The sequence below is a fragment of the Maudiozyma barnettii genome (assembly GCF_903064755.1).
Source record: "Maudiozyma barnettii strain CLIB 1767 genome assembly, contig: KABA2_04, whole genome shotgun sequence".
Taxonomy (NCBI): Eukaryota; Fungi; Ascomycota; class Saccharomycetes; order Saccharomycetales; family Saccharomycetaceae; genus Maudiozyma; species Maudiozyma barnettii.
In genome coordinates, this window is record NW_024545241.1 from 65,033 (window position 1) to 81,280 (window position 16,248).

Consider the following 16,248-nt stretch of genomic DNA (forward strand, 5'->3'; position numbering starts at 1 on the left):
GAAAGTAGACGAAATATCTAGTAACATTAATTAAAATATGAAAAATCTATAGTATCGTTCGAAGTAAATTGATAGAGGCTGTACAAAATGGTATCATAGATATCAAGTAAGAATAAGAGTAGGGTGAATCAATACAAGAAAACAAAGGGCACCCAAATCCTTCTGTCAATGTATCTAGTAATACAGGCGCTCTTCTCTTTCTCCTAAGAAGAACCGTCAAAACAAACAAAAAAGTGGCCATTATGGAAACGCACTCTAGTATTCTGTTCTGACGCCAATTGTAAAAAGTCATAATACAAATTAATCTTTTAGAATATGATTATAAGGATATGAATTTCTTCAAAGAAAGTCCTCGTTTCCGTCCAGCCCAGCCAGTCAGCCAGCCCAGCCTTATTATTTTATTATGTTTTTTGGTAAGCTGACATTCAACTTTAATGTGATCCGATCCATCTACATATAGAAGTCAACTCCAACGTTTGATGAATATACGTATATTCAGTTATTTTTTTCGTTGTTTCAACATTTCGTGTATGCCAAGAACAAAATCAAGGGTTTGCAGAGATCAAGAGTTTATAATTTAAGATAGTGTGGAGTGAGTCGATATCTATATTTAATGACGCGAAATGTCAGTCTGTAAGCTATATATTACCAAATCACTCTATTGATTAATTTTGTTTCCTCTGCGGAAATTTTTCAGTCTTTTCGCGTCTCTCTCTCCCTTACTTCTTCTTATACATTTCGCGACACAATTTCGTATTTTCTTATTTTTCATTAATTGGCGGAGTGGGGGAAGATGGTCAGTGGATGTGACAATTCGCGTCTGTTATAAATGGGCAGAACAAGGACTTTTTGAGTTGATAATTAAGAAGACAAAAAAATGTATATATATAGGGAAAGCATGGAACATTACTACAAAGGGCACCTTGGATTTATATTTAAAAAGGTATCAGTGAGGTTTGTTGCCACGTGATGTAGCATATGGCAATTGTAAAAGTGTAGTGCTGCAAGGGAACATTACTATCAATATAACCGATAAAGATGGTTTTCCTTAATGGAAACACAAATCTTGTCGCATTGCTTATTCTTGCTTCGTTATACTTGGAATGATTATATATAGTCAAAAAACCTTGTTATCAGTGCTCTTCACTATAGATGTTAGATCTGATTTATAGTAGTAGAAGCAAGAGAGAAAGGTCATGTGCCTGGTAGTTCATTCCCCTTTCCTCTCCCGCCACATTTAGCCGCTACCGAAACGGGGAATTTTACCGCTTACTGGTTGTGAAGAACGTTAGTGGCTCATTTTGGAGGGAGGAGGAAGTTGGGTTAGTTTCAGAAGGGCCGCATGGCTCGGCGGCAAAAAATAAAGTAAAGGTTTCTAAGTGGTTGAGGGTGGCAAAAGTTTAAACAACTTTTAAAAGAGAATATAAAATAAATTAAGAAATTAGAACATATACATATATATACATATATCAAATTTGATTGCAGTATTATTTGAATCAACATAATAAACTAGGCAAACATGAATAAACTAAATAAACTTATCGTTACTAATTTTGAGAAAAATTTTGAAATTACAAATGTTTCAATAAAGGACTATAATGAAATTATCACACTATTAAATAGATTAGAATCACACTATAAATTTAATAATCTGACTTCCCTAGAGAAATTCATCTCTTCAGGTATTCGATTTACTGATCTAAATATGATTGATCCAACTAAATTTTGGAAACTTTTAAATGTTCGTAAAATAAAAGAAACACCTTTTTTTAAACGATTTTAAGTACAGTTTTACTAACTCTCTTTGAATGTGTGTTGGGTGGGGGGTTAACACCGTTTTTTTTGTTTGTTTTTATTAGAAATTATTCGTCGATTCAACTTTAATCAAAAAAGATATTTTGATGAACTCAAAATTTATTAATCCCCTATATTCATTAATTAATTTATCCCTCGAAATTCCTTGTCGTGGTGAAAATTGGAAAATCTTTATTCTATTGATTAGGATTATCAGTATGATACCTTCAATAAGTGATTCTTTTTTAAAAGATATTATTGAGATAATTAATTCAAAATATATTTCATTTGATTTATTTGTCCAGAATTGTTGTTCTTCAAATTTACAACAATTGTCATTTTTCATGTTTCTTTTATCAAGAATTGATTTATCAAAACAAAAAAAATATCTTGGTAATAAATTATTTCAAATATTAAATTCTAGAAATAATGATGGTCATTCAGAAGAAAGAATATTTTCATATATTTTACAAAACCAAATTCATGATCCAGTCCTTATGAACCCAATTTTTAAACCATCTGACGTATGTTATAAATGTTCTGAGACTGGTTTGAAAAATAATCTAGAAATAGGTGAAAATTGGTTTAGTATGGTACAATTTATTAATGATAAGATATATTTGTGGAGTAATTTAGGTTTATGTATTGAATTCCACAGACCTTTTATTCATACCTTCAAAAATTTAAAAGAAGAAATTATATTCCAGTTACAAGATGAAACAGCAATCGAATTAATTAATTGCAATAAATTTTCAGATCAATTCAAGAAAATTTTAAAGAAAATTAAATACTTCTATTTAGTATTCGATAATTCTTTAATTAAGGACGAATTTTTTACTCTTTGTAAAAAAAGACAAAAAATCAGTCAATCAATTGGTATTATTTCATTAAATTATTTGGATTTTGAAGAACAAGAACAAGACTCTGATATAACTAATGGTGGTGGTGTTGCTGTCACTGCCGACAATGATGAAATTATTACAAGTTTGCCCGAAGTAATTAATGATATGGTTAGTAAAAAAATAAATTTAAACATTCCACCTTCGATTCAAATGATTTCAAAGCCTTCAACACAACTTAGAACTCCAGATGATTCAGATCAAAGAGAAAAATCCGATGAATGGAAAATCAATGAAACACCTTTAGAGACTCATTGGATGGGTATACAGAAACAACAATATAATAATGATGATGATGATGATGATGGTGATGGTGATGGTGATTATATTACAACTTCAAAAAATGAACCTTCAAATGGTCAAGATCAAAGTTCAAATAAGGCTGGAAATATGACAGATATTTCAAAAACAATTGTAAGTAATAATAACACTAAAGTTTTACCTGAAGACACAGATAAATTTTCCTTAGAAATAACAAAATGTCAAACAAATACAACTAATCATAAAATTCAAAAAGACGAAAAAAGGGTTCCCGAAGTAAACAAAAAAACAGAAGTGATAAACAATAACAAAAAGAATATTAGTATCCTTAATAATATTTTTAAAGTAGATGTTAAGAAACCTAATAAAAGACTTAAGAATAAAGTTTCTAAGAAAAAAACTACTGCTCCTAGACAAAAGAAATTATCGAATGTTCAACAAATTATAACAATTCCTTCCCAGGATGTTACAACAAAAGTTAAAAAGCCTACCATATCTATCCCATCGGTTGAAAAAGAGAAATACAATGGTCCGGTATTAAGAACAAGAGCACTCAACAAAAGAAATGAAGTTCCTAATTCGAAGGAAACTGTCTCAAGCAAGACACCCAAAAAGGCAATCACAAAGAAACAGAAACTTATTAATCCTACCATCGAATCTGCAATGACTACATCAGAATCAAAAGATGGTATAATAATTGAATCTACCAACAACAGTGTCCTCAATAATAACGAAGTAACAAAACATGATCATACGATAGATGATAAAGAAAAAGTGCATGTCCTTCAGGAATCAACGACGATCGTAAACATGACACCTTCGAATGTATTAAACGCCCCAACTTGCAATTCATCCTTATTGGACGCACATGATTTCACAAACGAATTGCAAGCACAAATCAACCGCTCAGTAGCTGTATTTTCAAACGAACTTACCAGAAAGTTGCAAATAATAAATGATGAGATGAATAATAGAGTTCTTAAAGACTTATCAACAAAATATCAAGGTTTAATAGAAGAAGTTCAAACAAAGTTTCATAGTGAAACAGAAAGGATCCTTCAATTTGTATCTAACTTTCAACATTTGTTGCTACTTCCAGAGGATGAATTAAGGAACTCGATAAGAAACAGTTGTGGTCCATCAAAGGAGAAATGAGTAGATTTTATAAGCACTTTTATTGTATTAAGCCCTGCTTCTCTGTTAATTTTTATGTTTTTGTTTTTGGCCTGCGCGATTTACCCTGCCTGAGTTCGTACAATATGATAGACGCACAAAATGAACAAATTTTTTTTTACGCTCCTGTTAACAGGGCCTTGCACTTTGTTCGATTTGCGAGGAATAATCTACTTTTCTTTCAGTTCAATACTAGTCTCTTTCTAACTCATTTCTTCTCATCGACTACACTCAATCAAGTTATTGTTGGTATCCTATTCTTATTTAAGATGTATCTGTATAAATATTACTAGATTTCTTTGATTTCAAATACGAAAGAGGTACAGCAAAAATGGATACCAAAACCCCAATTACTCTAGCTAAGGTCATCAAGGTTCTAGGTCGTACCGGTTCTCGTGGTGGTGTCACCCAAGTCCGTGTCGAATTTCTAGAAGACACTACCAGAACCATTGTCAGAAACGTCAAGGGTCCAGTTAGAGAAAACGATATCCTAGTCCTAATGGAATCTGAACGTGAAGCTCGTCGTCTACGTTAAGAAGCAAATTACTTTATTTTATATGGAATGGAATGCTTGGAAAAGATTATTAACTATTGGCATTCGATCCTATCAGTGAACGATATTATCTTATTTCTTTAGAATTAAATTAAGTTTCAAGTCTTCCATATACCATCTGATTTATATATATATTTACTTATCATAAACTCTATCTAACATATTTCATATGCTTCTATAGTTTTTAATTTAATATAATTTGTTCTCCATCTAGAAAATCATAAGAAAGATATTATTTAGATTGTCCATAATTAAATCAGTAAACATACATAGGTGTTTCACAATGTACAGCATTTAACTTAATGCGGTTTACCTGTTTTAACTCTACCAAACTTACGTATCTTAGTTGGTTTTGTAGGAGATCCCGGCACATCCGATGAATTAGATTTTTTGTTTGGCATACCATCACGTCTGACAATGGGTGACAGGTTTTCATGTTTATCATTTTTATGAACGTGGTGTTTCAAAGGTCTCTTACCTGTACAAGTCTGTTTTAGTTGTAATGTTTTACTATTCCCAGGTACTAAAATTTCAGGCCCCTTTGGAAGAACTGAATTAAGATATTGCTCATCGATTGAACTCTTAATATCATTGATATATGATTTCCCAACATCAAATATATTACCGTTATTGACCACTTGAATTTTGTCCTGCTTATCAGCAAGGATAAGATCCCTAAGATGTGTTTGATCGAACGGTTTAAGTACTTCATGATTAAACGAACCAATAGGAGCATGCTTTTGTAGAATCTGCTCTCCTCCAAGGTCCTTTACCAGAACTTTGAGATACTCAATATTCTTATCTTTTTCTTTCATAATGCTGATAACTTTTCGTGTTTCTTCCATGCAAAATTGGGCAATAGTTGTTACGTACTTTATTAAAGATCCCATAATAGTAGATACTAGTTTACAATCTTTAATCTCGATAAAATGGATAATAAAGAATACTTTCATTAAACCAGATATCTTAACAGATATTTTAAACTGAGATTCTGAAATATTGAATCCATCTAAGGTGTCTTGCAAAAGACAATTCTTGACCCTCCCCCATATTTGAATGACACTCGCAGTAGATACAATCCCTTGCTCTTCACATTGCCTTGTGATATCGGCAAATGTTATCATTCCAACTATAGGATTATTCGTTAGCCCTTCTTGGACAGCAAACACATACATGACATCCTTTTGATCATCTTGAAAAGCAACCTCGTAGTATCCCTTATATGATGACCAATATCTTAAGTCCACTGTATCCGCCGTATCTGTCTTTTGAAACAAACAATTTATGTCATCTTCGATACCCATACTTCAAAGACCAAGGATAATCATAAATTATGGACATAGTTGTTTAACTTATTTTGTTTAATAAATTCTAAAATTAATAATTGTTTTCACTGAATAGTCCAAGGTCATCGGTAACACGTTGAAATAGATTTTTCAAAAAAATTAAGAGATTTTAAGGAACTATCACTGAAACATTTAATTAAAAAACTCGGATAGAAATAGATTACTCAATGAACCAATTAATACGTAATAGAGTACTCATTAGTAAACCAGCTTGAAACAATGGCTATAAAGCTAAAAAGACCATGGGTAGGTATTGCAGTCCCATGTTTCATTATTTCATTTATTGGATATAATGCTCATTATTTCATATTGTCGAACTTTCTTTCTAGGAAAAGACAAATTATATTCCAATGTTTCCTTTCCATGATTTGGTTGTCATATTATTTGGCAATTTACACTAACCCTGGGAAACCAATACAGTTTAATCCTAAGGACACCAGTAATTTGAAATTTTGCAAGAAATGCGAAAGTTGGAAACCGGAAAGAGCCCATCATTGTAAAACATGCAATCAATGCGTATTAATGATGGATCATCATTGTCCCTGGACAATGAACTGTGTTGGGTATTTTAATTACCCCCAATTCTTACGATTTTTGGTTTGGGTGCTTATTACAACAGCGTTTTTGTTTCTTCAACTTTGCACTAGAATTAAATTCATTTGGGATCATAGAAACTCCAGAAATATTTCTACTACCTTGATAACCAAAAGTGAATTAATTTTCTTGACTATTTTAACCCCATTTGATGCATTTATTTTTCTTACAATATTTGTTTTATTCATTAGGTGCATCAGAAATCAGATTTTCAATGGTATGACACAAATTGAAAATTGGGAATTAGAGAGGCTAGAGAGCTCATATTATAGAAGAAATTCAAAGTTCCTAGGGACTTTGATCAACAAGGTTTATGACCTTTACCCCGATGAAAAGACTATCGAACATAAGAGTGAAGCTGCAGAGTTAATAGAGAGAAAGTCAAAAGGTAGACTAAGATTTATGACAGTAGTAAACTTTCCTTATGATAATAGCATTTTAAAGAATATATCAACTGCCCTGGGATCATCCCCTTTACTATGGATATTCCCTTGGGCAGTACCTGAGGGCGATGGTTTATATTTTGAACATAATGAATTTTCTGGCTATGAGAAAGGATCATCATTGCAAGATATTTTATTAGCTTTACCTTGGCCACCAGATGGTGGTAGACAAGCCACTGATATGAACCATAAAACACAGGTAGAGGTAATTCAAGAGGATGGTGAGGTCATTATAAGAAGTAACGAAACTGAAACACAAAGGAGAACAGCTTGGAAGAATGAATGGGGCGAAGAATTGGAAGATTTTGGTGTTGATCCTGAAGAAGATTAGTAAAATTATTACTCTTACATTAGTAAACAGTATCTATCATCTAAATAGTTAATTTTTTTTGCAACTAAAGAGTATTCTCTTAAATATATATATATATATAATACATGTTAACTATTACAATTAGACAGAAGAGTAAGTCGCTGATGGATCTGCAACAGACAAGTCGTTTGATTTTACTTTGTAATTCTCAGGTTGTTTATCTGTTTCACTATTTTCGTTTTCTTTTTCATTATTTGGGGGTTCGTTAAGGACAACAGATTGAAAGGTAGCTGTAGAATTTTCGATAGGATTCGTAGTATTTGCGTCAACCGTTTTTAAGACAGCAGAACCTTCAGTAGGGTTGATTACTGGCTGATTTTCATCTTTTTTTATGACAGTTGCTTGTTCTGGGCTCTGTGGTTTCTTAAAGACAGCTGTCTTATCTAAAAACTTGTTTACCAATAGCTCTGATTTTCCGTGTTGCACCTTGGAATTCTTTGTTGGGAAGGTATTGATGGATTTTCTGGAGAAGATATCAATCGAACCTTCTTCAATGTTCAAAGAGTAAGTAGCAGGAGCAATATTAATTTTTAATGTTGAACTGGATACACCGTTTGGTGCATATTTACCCATGGAAGAAGAATTTTCTGAATTATCTGCTCCACTATCTTCAGTACCAAACTCGTTTTGTTCAAATTCTAGAATTCTCTCTAGGAATGGAACCTTCAGTTGATCTTGGTCAATTCCTTCAGTTGGATGAGGCAATGAATATGATGTAATGTAATATTTCCATTTTGCATCGTCTGTGGTAGAATCCTTTAGTGTTAAATCATCTAGAGCAATGTATTGGATACAGATATGTTTTGCTTCCCCATCATATTGGATACGGAACATATTTTCTGTATTGGTCATGTGAGAACGAGTTTGTAGACGATACATTATTTGATCCTTTGTACTTGTAGATGATGCAATTCTATCTCTCTCAAATAACTTAAGTATCTCACTTGTTTTGTTATCTGACATCAGAGTGTGTGCGTGCTTTACAATAGCCTGAGTAACCTTATCAATAGTGTATAACTTGAATGCCTTGTTATTGAATGCTTGACGTAAGCTTTCTTCAAACCACTGATGCTCGATATCACCAAGAATTAACCGCTCACCAAGGTGAAGAATTTCTTGATAGCTATCCTTCCCAGCGAAGTCAAGACCCATATCCTTAAGTTGTGTTGATATCAGACATAAGTCCTTTGCAAATTGAACAATTTTCCTGCTATTTATTTCTTTTGTAACAGCCTCATTCATATTCTTAACCTCTAACAATCTATCGTAGAGCGTAATCAAATAACGAATAAAAATGTAGACATATGTATTACCAAACAAATTAAATTTAACTCTATTGGAGATAATGCCGTTTGCGTTTGCCTTATCCACTATATCTCCCAATAACCATGGTTTTCTAGCATCCTTTCTGATAAATTCAGCTTCTTTTTCTAACCTGGAGTCTTCAGCAGCCATCTCTGAGTCTTGTTCATTAGACTCACCATCGTTAATAGGGTGCTTCAATTTCTGGTATTTATCTCTACGCAAAATATCATTCAGAGTAAATTCAATGTCAGCTGATATCTTTCTCTTCTTATTTCCGTCACCTTCATCTGCATCTTTTCCTAAATCGACTTCTTCATCTGCAATGTCACCTAAATCTAAACCTCTTTTTGTCAACGCATCATCAATTTTCCCTAATGGAATAGAGAAGAATACGCTTATTAAAACGCGTAAAAAGTCTTTTAATCTCTCTTTGTCGGGGTTGGAATAGTTTGATACGTTATCAATTGAAACGAAGGAGAGTTTCATAATGTCAAATATAATTTCAAAATCTGTAATATTGAAATCGAGCTGGCTCTTTGGTTTAGGTGTTAACCAATGCATTCTTTTGCTATTTTGGTCGACCTTGATACTACTAATTTCGGAAATCAATTGTTTAGTGGTGAGCAATTTTTTATCGGCTTGCTTGAATGTCAATCCTAAATGATCTAAAGATTTGAAATAAACCTTTTGTTCAAGTTCCCTCCATACTTTATTCCATTCACGTTGGGCTCTTCTCCATTCTTCATCCTTTTGTTTTAATCTTTTCAAGATAACAGGAACAGCAATAGCTGGGTGTTCATGTAATGCATCAATCACTTCAAACCCCCTCTCTTTATCATAAACCTTACGAATAACCTTTTTGTAGATAGTCAATGAATTGTGACCTAAACCAGGTGGTAACTTGAAAGCTTGTTTCTCATCTTCAGTCATATTTGATATCTTGTTTGCAATAGTTTCCAAGGTCTGAATGGTCCTCAAATTAGATTCTATGTAAAAGTCATATTCGTGCCTTTCTTCTTCAGCTTTAAATAATGTTTCTTCGTATTGATTCTTACGATGGGCAATAAAACCAGAATCTTCAGAAGCCCATACTGGGTGACCTACCCACTCATCATTAAGAACTTCCCAGCACATATCATCTCTACCGGAACATGGCATAAATGTATCACTCTTTGGTAATTTCTTATAACTGGGACCGCATGCCTCACAAACATCTAAATCAAGACGGTGCTTTTCATGAACAATATTCTCAATAATATTTGGTTGATCCTTGTATCCAACAAAGTTTTTAAACCAATCCATCAGATCCTTATGTGATCCAATATAATAATCAACTTTTTCAACCAGTTCATTTACCTCTAATAAATCCTGAGAGAAAAGGTTTAAAATTTTTAAAAATTCTGTATATATTTGTTTGTTTCCCACCACTTTCTTAACCTTATCAAAGAAACTAGTTTCTTCAACAAGAGTTAAATTATTTTCAATTGGTTCAGTAGGTTCAGGAACTACAGGAACAATACTAGGATCCAAATCAATCTCAGGCCTAATTGGTACCTCACCATACTGCTCTTCTGCCATTGGTTGACTCATTGGTTGAGGCAATTGTTGCATTACTACAACTTCATTTTGTGGATATTGTTCCATGACAGTACCTGATCTCATATTTGATATTGGAATATTTTCATTAGAGATTGGTGGTGGTGCACCATGTTGTTGTTGTTGTTGTTGTTGTTGTTGTTGTTGTTGTTGATTCTGGGTCATATCTATAGTCTGTTCATGTTGTATCATTGAAGGAAGACCTACCATTTGAGGTCTTGCCTGTTCATTATAATCTTCATGAAACGGAACACCATTATTTGGCGGCGAAAAACTACCAATTGGCGGTAGATTTTGTTGGGAGTTAGCCATGCTAGATCCTGTCTGATAATAGCCATTAGCATCATTATATACATATCTCTGTTGTTGTAGTTGATTCAGTTGTTCTTGTTGTTGCTGTTGTTGTTGTTGTTCCGACATAGATGAATCAGGTAAAAATTTCTTGAAATCATCTAACAAATCTGGTGCATTTTGAAATAATACAGTTACTTGAGCATATACCTCATTTATTGGTTTTTGATCCCTTTGATAAGTTTGGAGGATCTCTAGAAAGTTCTTATAGATATCAGGCTGATCTGCGAACCTATCTTTGATTTTATTGACATAACTGATAGCTTGCGTTAATTCGACATCTGCAGGCTTCTTATTTTGACCCTCAACAGAAGACATTTCCGGATTCAGAATACCCTGTGGAAGTGGTTGATTCTGAATTTGGTTCATCTGAGGATATTGTGGAATTTGAGAAGGTACTTGCTGCTGCTGCTGCTGCTCCGTTTGTTGCTCTATTTGCGAACCTATTGGTTGTTGCTGTTGTTGTTCGTTGTAAGGACCATTATTTAATTCTATTTTCGAACCTGAAATGTCATGTAATGTGGAAGTACCAGTTGGGGTAGTGACTCTTATTGGTTCATCTGGATTATCTGAACATTCAATTCTAAAACCATCTGGCAAGAATGTATTAAAGCCTTGAATTAAAGCTGGAAAACCTTTAAACAACGTGGAGACTCTTTCGATTACACCCGGAGTATCAATATCCTGAGACTTGAAATCTTTCATTATATCCAAGAAGTGGTTGTACACATCAGGTCTGGAGATGAATTGGCCTTTCACTTGTTCCAGATAAGATAGTGCATCCTTCACGTTCAATGGCCTATAAATTGAGCCCTGTGGTTGGCTAGCAACAGAAGATGATGCAGTTGCAGAAACAAGGGCAGCGGGAGGTTCGACTTTTGCTGGTTCTGAGATCACTGGTGCAGCTGCTGTTACTGCTGGAGCAACCACAGGTGTCGATATAGCAGGTTGATTGTTAACCATATGGGTAGATGTTGCAGTAGAACCAGTCATTTTTGGAGATGCACTAGGGACAGCAGTGTTTGGTGTAGTGATGCTTGCAATTGAATTTCTTTTTTCTTCAGCAGGTGGTAAAGGGTTATCGAAACTTGCCAAAGAAAACCCAGAATGTTGTCTCTCAGATCTAACCTTAGGAGCACTACTAGCTGCAGTAGCAACAGTAGTGGAAGCGTTACCATAATCTGTACTATTACTTGGATTCATGATCGATACAGGATTCATTTGATCATGGGTGGAAGTAACTGAATGCGTTACAGATGGACTAGCATTATTATTATTATTTGTATTCTGACCATCATGACTCGCTAGTTGTACATTATTATTTCCTGCAGTAGAATCGTTATTATTCAAATTTGCTAATGAAGGTAAAGTTACATGACTTGGTTTATCCATATTCGAAATAGTAGCATTGTTTGAGCCTTCAGTGACTGAGCCAGAAGTTCCATGATTCACGTTACTCGATGAATCCTTGTTCATCTTATTAGTTTCAGGAGGAGGTCCTGGTTGAGGATATTTCTGTTCGTTCCAATTGTACGACATGATCTTAGGTTTTCACTTATTAGTGGACGATTCAAAGAATAATAATACAGTTCGAAAAAAAATTCTTTTGCTTAGGAATATGTATGCAGATATATATATATATGTCTTATGTTTATATCTGAAATCAATCCAAAATGAAAAAAAGCAAAGAAATTAATTCACAATGGTGATAAATGAAAGTGTGTACTTGACGTAGTTGCTATTGAAATCGAGAGTGAACAGGACTGCTTACAATTAAATTGTCTCCTTGTGTATATATATATATATGAATATAGAAGGAAAAATAAACAAAAAAAATATCCAATATAAAAAATTGAAGTAAGAAGTGAATTGTATCCTTTAACTTTTACCCACTTCTAAAATATAGGTAAGTTATGATCCTGATAAAAAATTGTATTATTATTCCAACCCTGTTTACTTTCCCTTTCTCATAGTAAAATAACGAAATTTCAAATTTGGAAATATTCAAAAAAAGAGAAAAAAAGGCAGTTAACGACCAAGGAGAAACCCTAACTCAATATTATCATATAAAACGATAACCCTAATTATACCCTTAATTTGTATCACTAGTGACGGGAACTGATATATATCATGTTGTACGAATATTACACTAATAGGAAAAAGTGAAATTTCCAGTTTGTTTCTATTTTCCAATAGAGAAGAATATAATAAAACAGTGACACAGCAACAACAACACCTTCAACGCCAATTAAAGCAGCAGAAAACAAAGCAATTTTGACAGATTGTAAGTTGATTTGAAGCTTATCAGTTGGAGAAGAGAGACGAATAATCTGTATTAAGAGGTAAATAACCAGCTGTTATGAACGCTCCAGATAGATTTGAACTTTTTTTACTAGGTGAAGGTGAATCTAAGTTAACTATTGACCCAGATACTAAATCACCAAATGCTATAATAGTATTATTTGAAAAAGAGGATCATACACTAGGTAACTTGATTAGATCCGAGTTATTATTGGATTCCAAGGTTCTATTTGCTGCATACAAGGTTGAACATCCTTTCTTTGCTAGATTTAAATTAAGAATACAAACTACAGAAGGTTACGATCCAAAAGATGCTTTAAAGAATGCATGTAATAATATCATCAATAAACTAGGTGTATTAAGGACAAATTTCGAAACAGAATGGAACCTACAAACATTAGCATCTGACGATAACTTCGGTATATAATTACAACAATAATAGATAATATGATTTAAACAAACAACACACCATTTCCACATATATGTATAATAGTAATAAAAATAAAACGTAATAATGACATCATTTTTTTTTCTTAAGAAATAAATAAAAAAATCAAGTTTAAACAATACTTCTTTGGAAGAATCTTTGAACGAAAAGATAATAATTATAATGACCATCGGTATACCATAATTAAAGATTATATCGATCTAAATCTATCTATTCAAGTATATATATATAGAAATATATTACCTTTTTTTTAAGAGTTTTTTTATAGAGTGCCATCTCACAGGTTTATTCTCTCCTTTAAACATTTCTTAATAATCATTAACTTATCTCTAATTTGTGAACTGCTCTTATCACATTCAAATCTTTGAATAAAATCTAGCGTTTTTAATGTTTTAATACCTTCCACTTTGGAGAGAAGAGTGACACTTTCACCGTAGTTCCTTATCGATAAAGTCAATGGGATAGAAAACTCATCACCATCAATAAAATCAAATTGAATACTTCCATCACTCAATTCCATCATAGTTATTTGATTATTTTCATATGTAGTAATAGTTCTAACAAATATGTCTTCTACACCTGGTTCTTTTGTAAATAAACCACCCATATCCATTCCATCAATACTTGTATTTAACAAGTTAGATGCAATATTCGCTTCCTGTAACTTTTCTTGTAATTCGTTTGGTAATTTATTGCAATCAAAACATTTAGATATCCAACCATATTCTTCGTCAGGAATCAAATACCAGATTGCATTAGAATCAGAGAGTTTCAACAGTGTATGGCCATTGGAGAATAATGTACCAATATCACCGCTAGATAATCGATACACAAATAATCCTTCATTGGCCCCATTTATATCGATATACTTAGTGGAGACATATGTAAAATCGGTCTGTGCATCATTGTTTTGATTTTCAGGGCATAATTGTCCCGAGGACATCACTATTTGTTCATACTCTAAGATTCTTTCAAGCGTTAATTGATAATGATTAATTAGAATATTTTTAGGTGTCTCTAATTCAATTGGATTACTGAAAGTAACAGTGGGTGGTTGGTATTGTTTAATCTTTTTTAATCGCTCTATTTTTGCTGCATTTGAATGTTCGTCTAAATATGTTAAGAACAGTCTGATCTTTTTGAAATCAATTGATCTATTATTATTAATAAAACTTTCAGTTAGTAGGTTCATCCCTTTCCGAGGTGACGTTAGTTCTGGTTTAAATTGATTCGTTCTTTCAGCTTGTTTGTCATTATAGTCGTAAATATTGTTATCGTTATCATCGTCATTGTCATTATCATCATCGTTGTCATTATGGAATGGTTTCATCAGTTTCGATAGACCACAATCCGATAAACATTTTTTAAAATTTAAAGTTGATTGTAAATTCATGGAAGAGTTTTCATAACTTTCAAGGCTTAGATTATCATATATGTTGAAAGATTCTGGGAAATAAGATTGAAACCATTTGTGCGCTATTATTTCAGGTATCGTAAGCCTCTCTAAGGGATTCATTTTAAGTATTTCATTGATCAAGGATATCACATCATTCGATATATCAAAATTGTTTCTATTTGTATGAGGGAAGTCGATAGTACAATTCAATATTCTTTCGCACATTAGATCTAATGTTTCATCCAAAAATGGCAATGTCCCTACAATTAATATGTAGAGTATAACCCCAATGGCCCATATATCTACTTCAAACGATATAAGGTTATCGTTGGTATTTTGTTTAATGATTCTTTTAATGATCTCCGGTGCAAGATAATTAGGTGTCCCAATAATCTTATTATTATTCGATATAAATGTTGTTGAATTAATGAAATTTCTTGTGTATATTTCATTGTTACAATTATTAAAAGAATGACCAAAATCGCATATTTTCAAATTAAATTGTTCATCCAATAATAAATTACCCAATTTTAGGTCGCCATGTACTATATCATTCTCATGAATCCAAAATACACCTCCGAGTAATTGAGTCATAAGTTTGCGGACTTCCCATTCACGTAATTGGATTCCATTATTGAAATGCATCTCTAATGAATTATTGGGATAATAGTTCAATACTATAGCTACATACTCATGTTCTACTTGGAATTCTTCAATGAAAGTGGCAATATTATTATGATTTGAGAGTAATTTATGAATTTCAATTTCATTCATGATGCGAGACATGTGATTACTTTTGAATTTATGATCACGAATGGGTAAAGTTTTCATAGCATATGTATTCCCATTAGGATGAATGATTTCATAACAGATCGAATGCTTACCTTGTCCAATTTTTTTTATTCGTCTATAAGGTTGGACTAAGTGCTTTGTGTATATTGGAACTTGAGAATTTAATCTTTTCCCATTAGAAACATATTGAGGTTGCAAAAATGAGTGAGTGGTTGACACACTGGGAGACGTCTCTATGTCTAGCTTTCTCTTCAACTGAGCCATGACTGTGATGTTATGTTACAACGTTTCTTTTATTATAACGACTGTCAGAGAACAAAATGGTTAGAATTGGAAGCTTGTTAGCGTCTTTCATGCAATCTAAAATAGACCAAATTGGGCACCCAAAAGGAAATAGTAGATGAGAGCAATTAAGATATTTCAGAACCTGCTGAGAAACATGAATATAATGTAGTGAATTCATTAAACCTTTAATAACCGATTAATAATGGTGACAACGTCAAACGATTGAAACATGCTTCAAGGCAAAAGAGTGAAAATCAAATTAAAAAAGAAAATGCCTCTGCGTGTTGTCTCTTCTAATTAAGCAAAAAAAACGCGTTGCCCTGGAAGTGCCATATGACAAC

General features: G+C 32.8%; 7 protein-coding genes across 7 annotated transcripts; 4 read left to right on the forward strand and 3 right to left on the reverse strand.

Annotated features, from left to right (window-relative positions):
- Positions 1-1,901: 1,901 nt before the first annotated feature.
- Positions 1,902-4,109, forward strand: RED1 (Red1p; the record flags this gene model as incomplete). The annotated part of the gene is made up of 1 exon (XM_041550103.1): positions 1,902-4,109. One exon carries the CDS (start codon positions 1,902-1,904, stop codon positions 4,107-4,109), a length of 2,208 nt encoding a protein of 735 aa, XP_041406037.1.
- Positions 4,110-4,458: 349 nt separating this feature from the next.
- Positions 4,459-4,662, forward strand: RPS28B (40S ribosomal protein eS28; the record flags this gene model as incomplete). The annotated part of the gene is made up of 1 exon (XM_041550104.1): positions 4,459-4,662. One exon carries the CDS (start codon positions 4,459-4,461, stop codon positions 4,660-4,662), a length of 204 nt encoding a protein of 67 aa, XP_041406038.1.
- Positions 4,663-4,979: 317 nt separating this feature from the next.
- Positions 4,980-5,984, reverse strand: KABA2_04S00748 (uncharacterized protein; the record flags this gene model as incomplete). Its single annotated transcript, XM_041550105.1, has 1 exon — positions 4,980-5,984. One exon carries the CDS (start codon positions 5,982-5,984, stop codon positions 4,980-4,982), a length of 1,005 nt encoding a protein of 334 aa, XP_041406039.1.
- Positions 5,985-6,245: 261 nt separating this feature from the next.
- Positions 6,246-7,394, forward strand: PFA4 (palmitoyltransferase PFA4; the record flags this gene model as incomplete). The annotated part of the gene is made up of 1 exon (XM_041550106.1): positions 6,246-7,394. One exon carries the CDS (start codon positions 6,246-6,248, stop codon positions 7,392-7,394), a length of 1,149 nt encoding a protein of 382 aa, XP_041406040.1.
- A 120-nt stretch (positions 7,395-7,514) lies between these two features.
- On the reverse strand, positions 7,515-12,224 carry SIN3 (transcriptional regulator SIN3; the record flags this gene model as incomplete). Its single annotated transcript, XM_041550107.1, has 1 exon — positions 7,515-12,224. One exon carries the CDS (start codon positions 12,222-12,224, stop codon positions 7,515-7,517), a length of 4,710 nt encoding a protein of 1,569 aa, XP_041406041.1.
- Positions 12,225-13,044: 820 nt separating this feature from the next.
- Positions 13,045-13,413, forward strand: RPB11 (DNA-directed RNA polymerase II core subunit RPB11; the record flags this gene model as incomplete). The annotated part of the gene is made up of 1 exon (XM_041550108.1): positions 13,045-13,413. The coding sequence occupies one exon, from the start codon at positions 13,045-13,047 to the stop codon at positions 13,411-13,413; it is 369 nt and encodes a 122-aa protein (XP_041406042.1).
- A 298-nt stretch (positions 13,414-13,711) lies between these two features.
- KABA2_04S00836 (uncharacterized protein) lies at positions 13,712-15,886 on the reverse strand (the record flags this gene model as incomplete). The annotated part of the gene is made up of 1 exon (XM_041550109.1): positions 13,712-15,886. The coding sequence occupies one exon, from the start codon at positions 15,884-15,886 to the stop codon at positions 13,712-13,714; it is 2,175 nt and encodes a 724-aa protein (XP_041406043.1).
- Between the last annotated feature and the right edge of the window lie 362 nt (positions 15,887-16,248).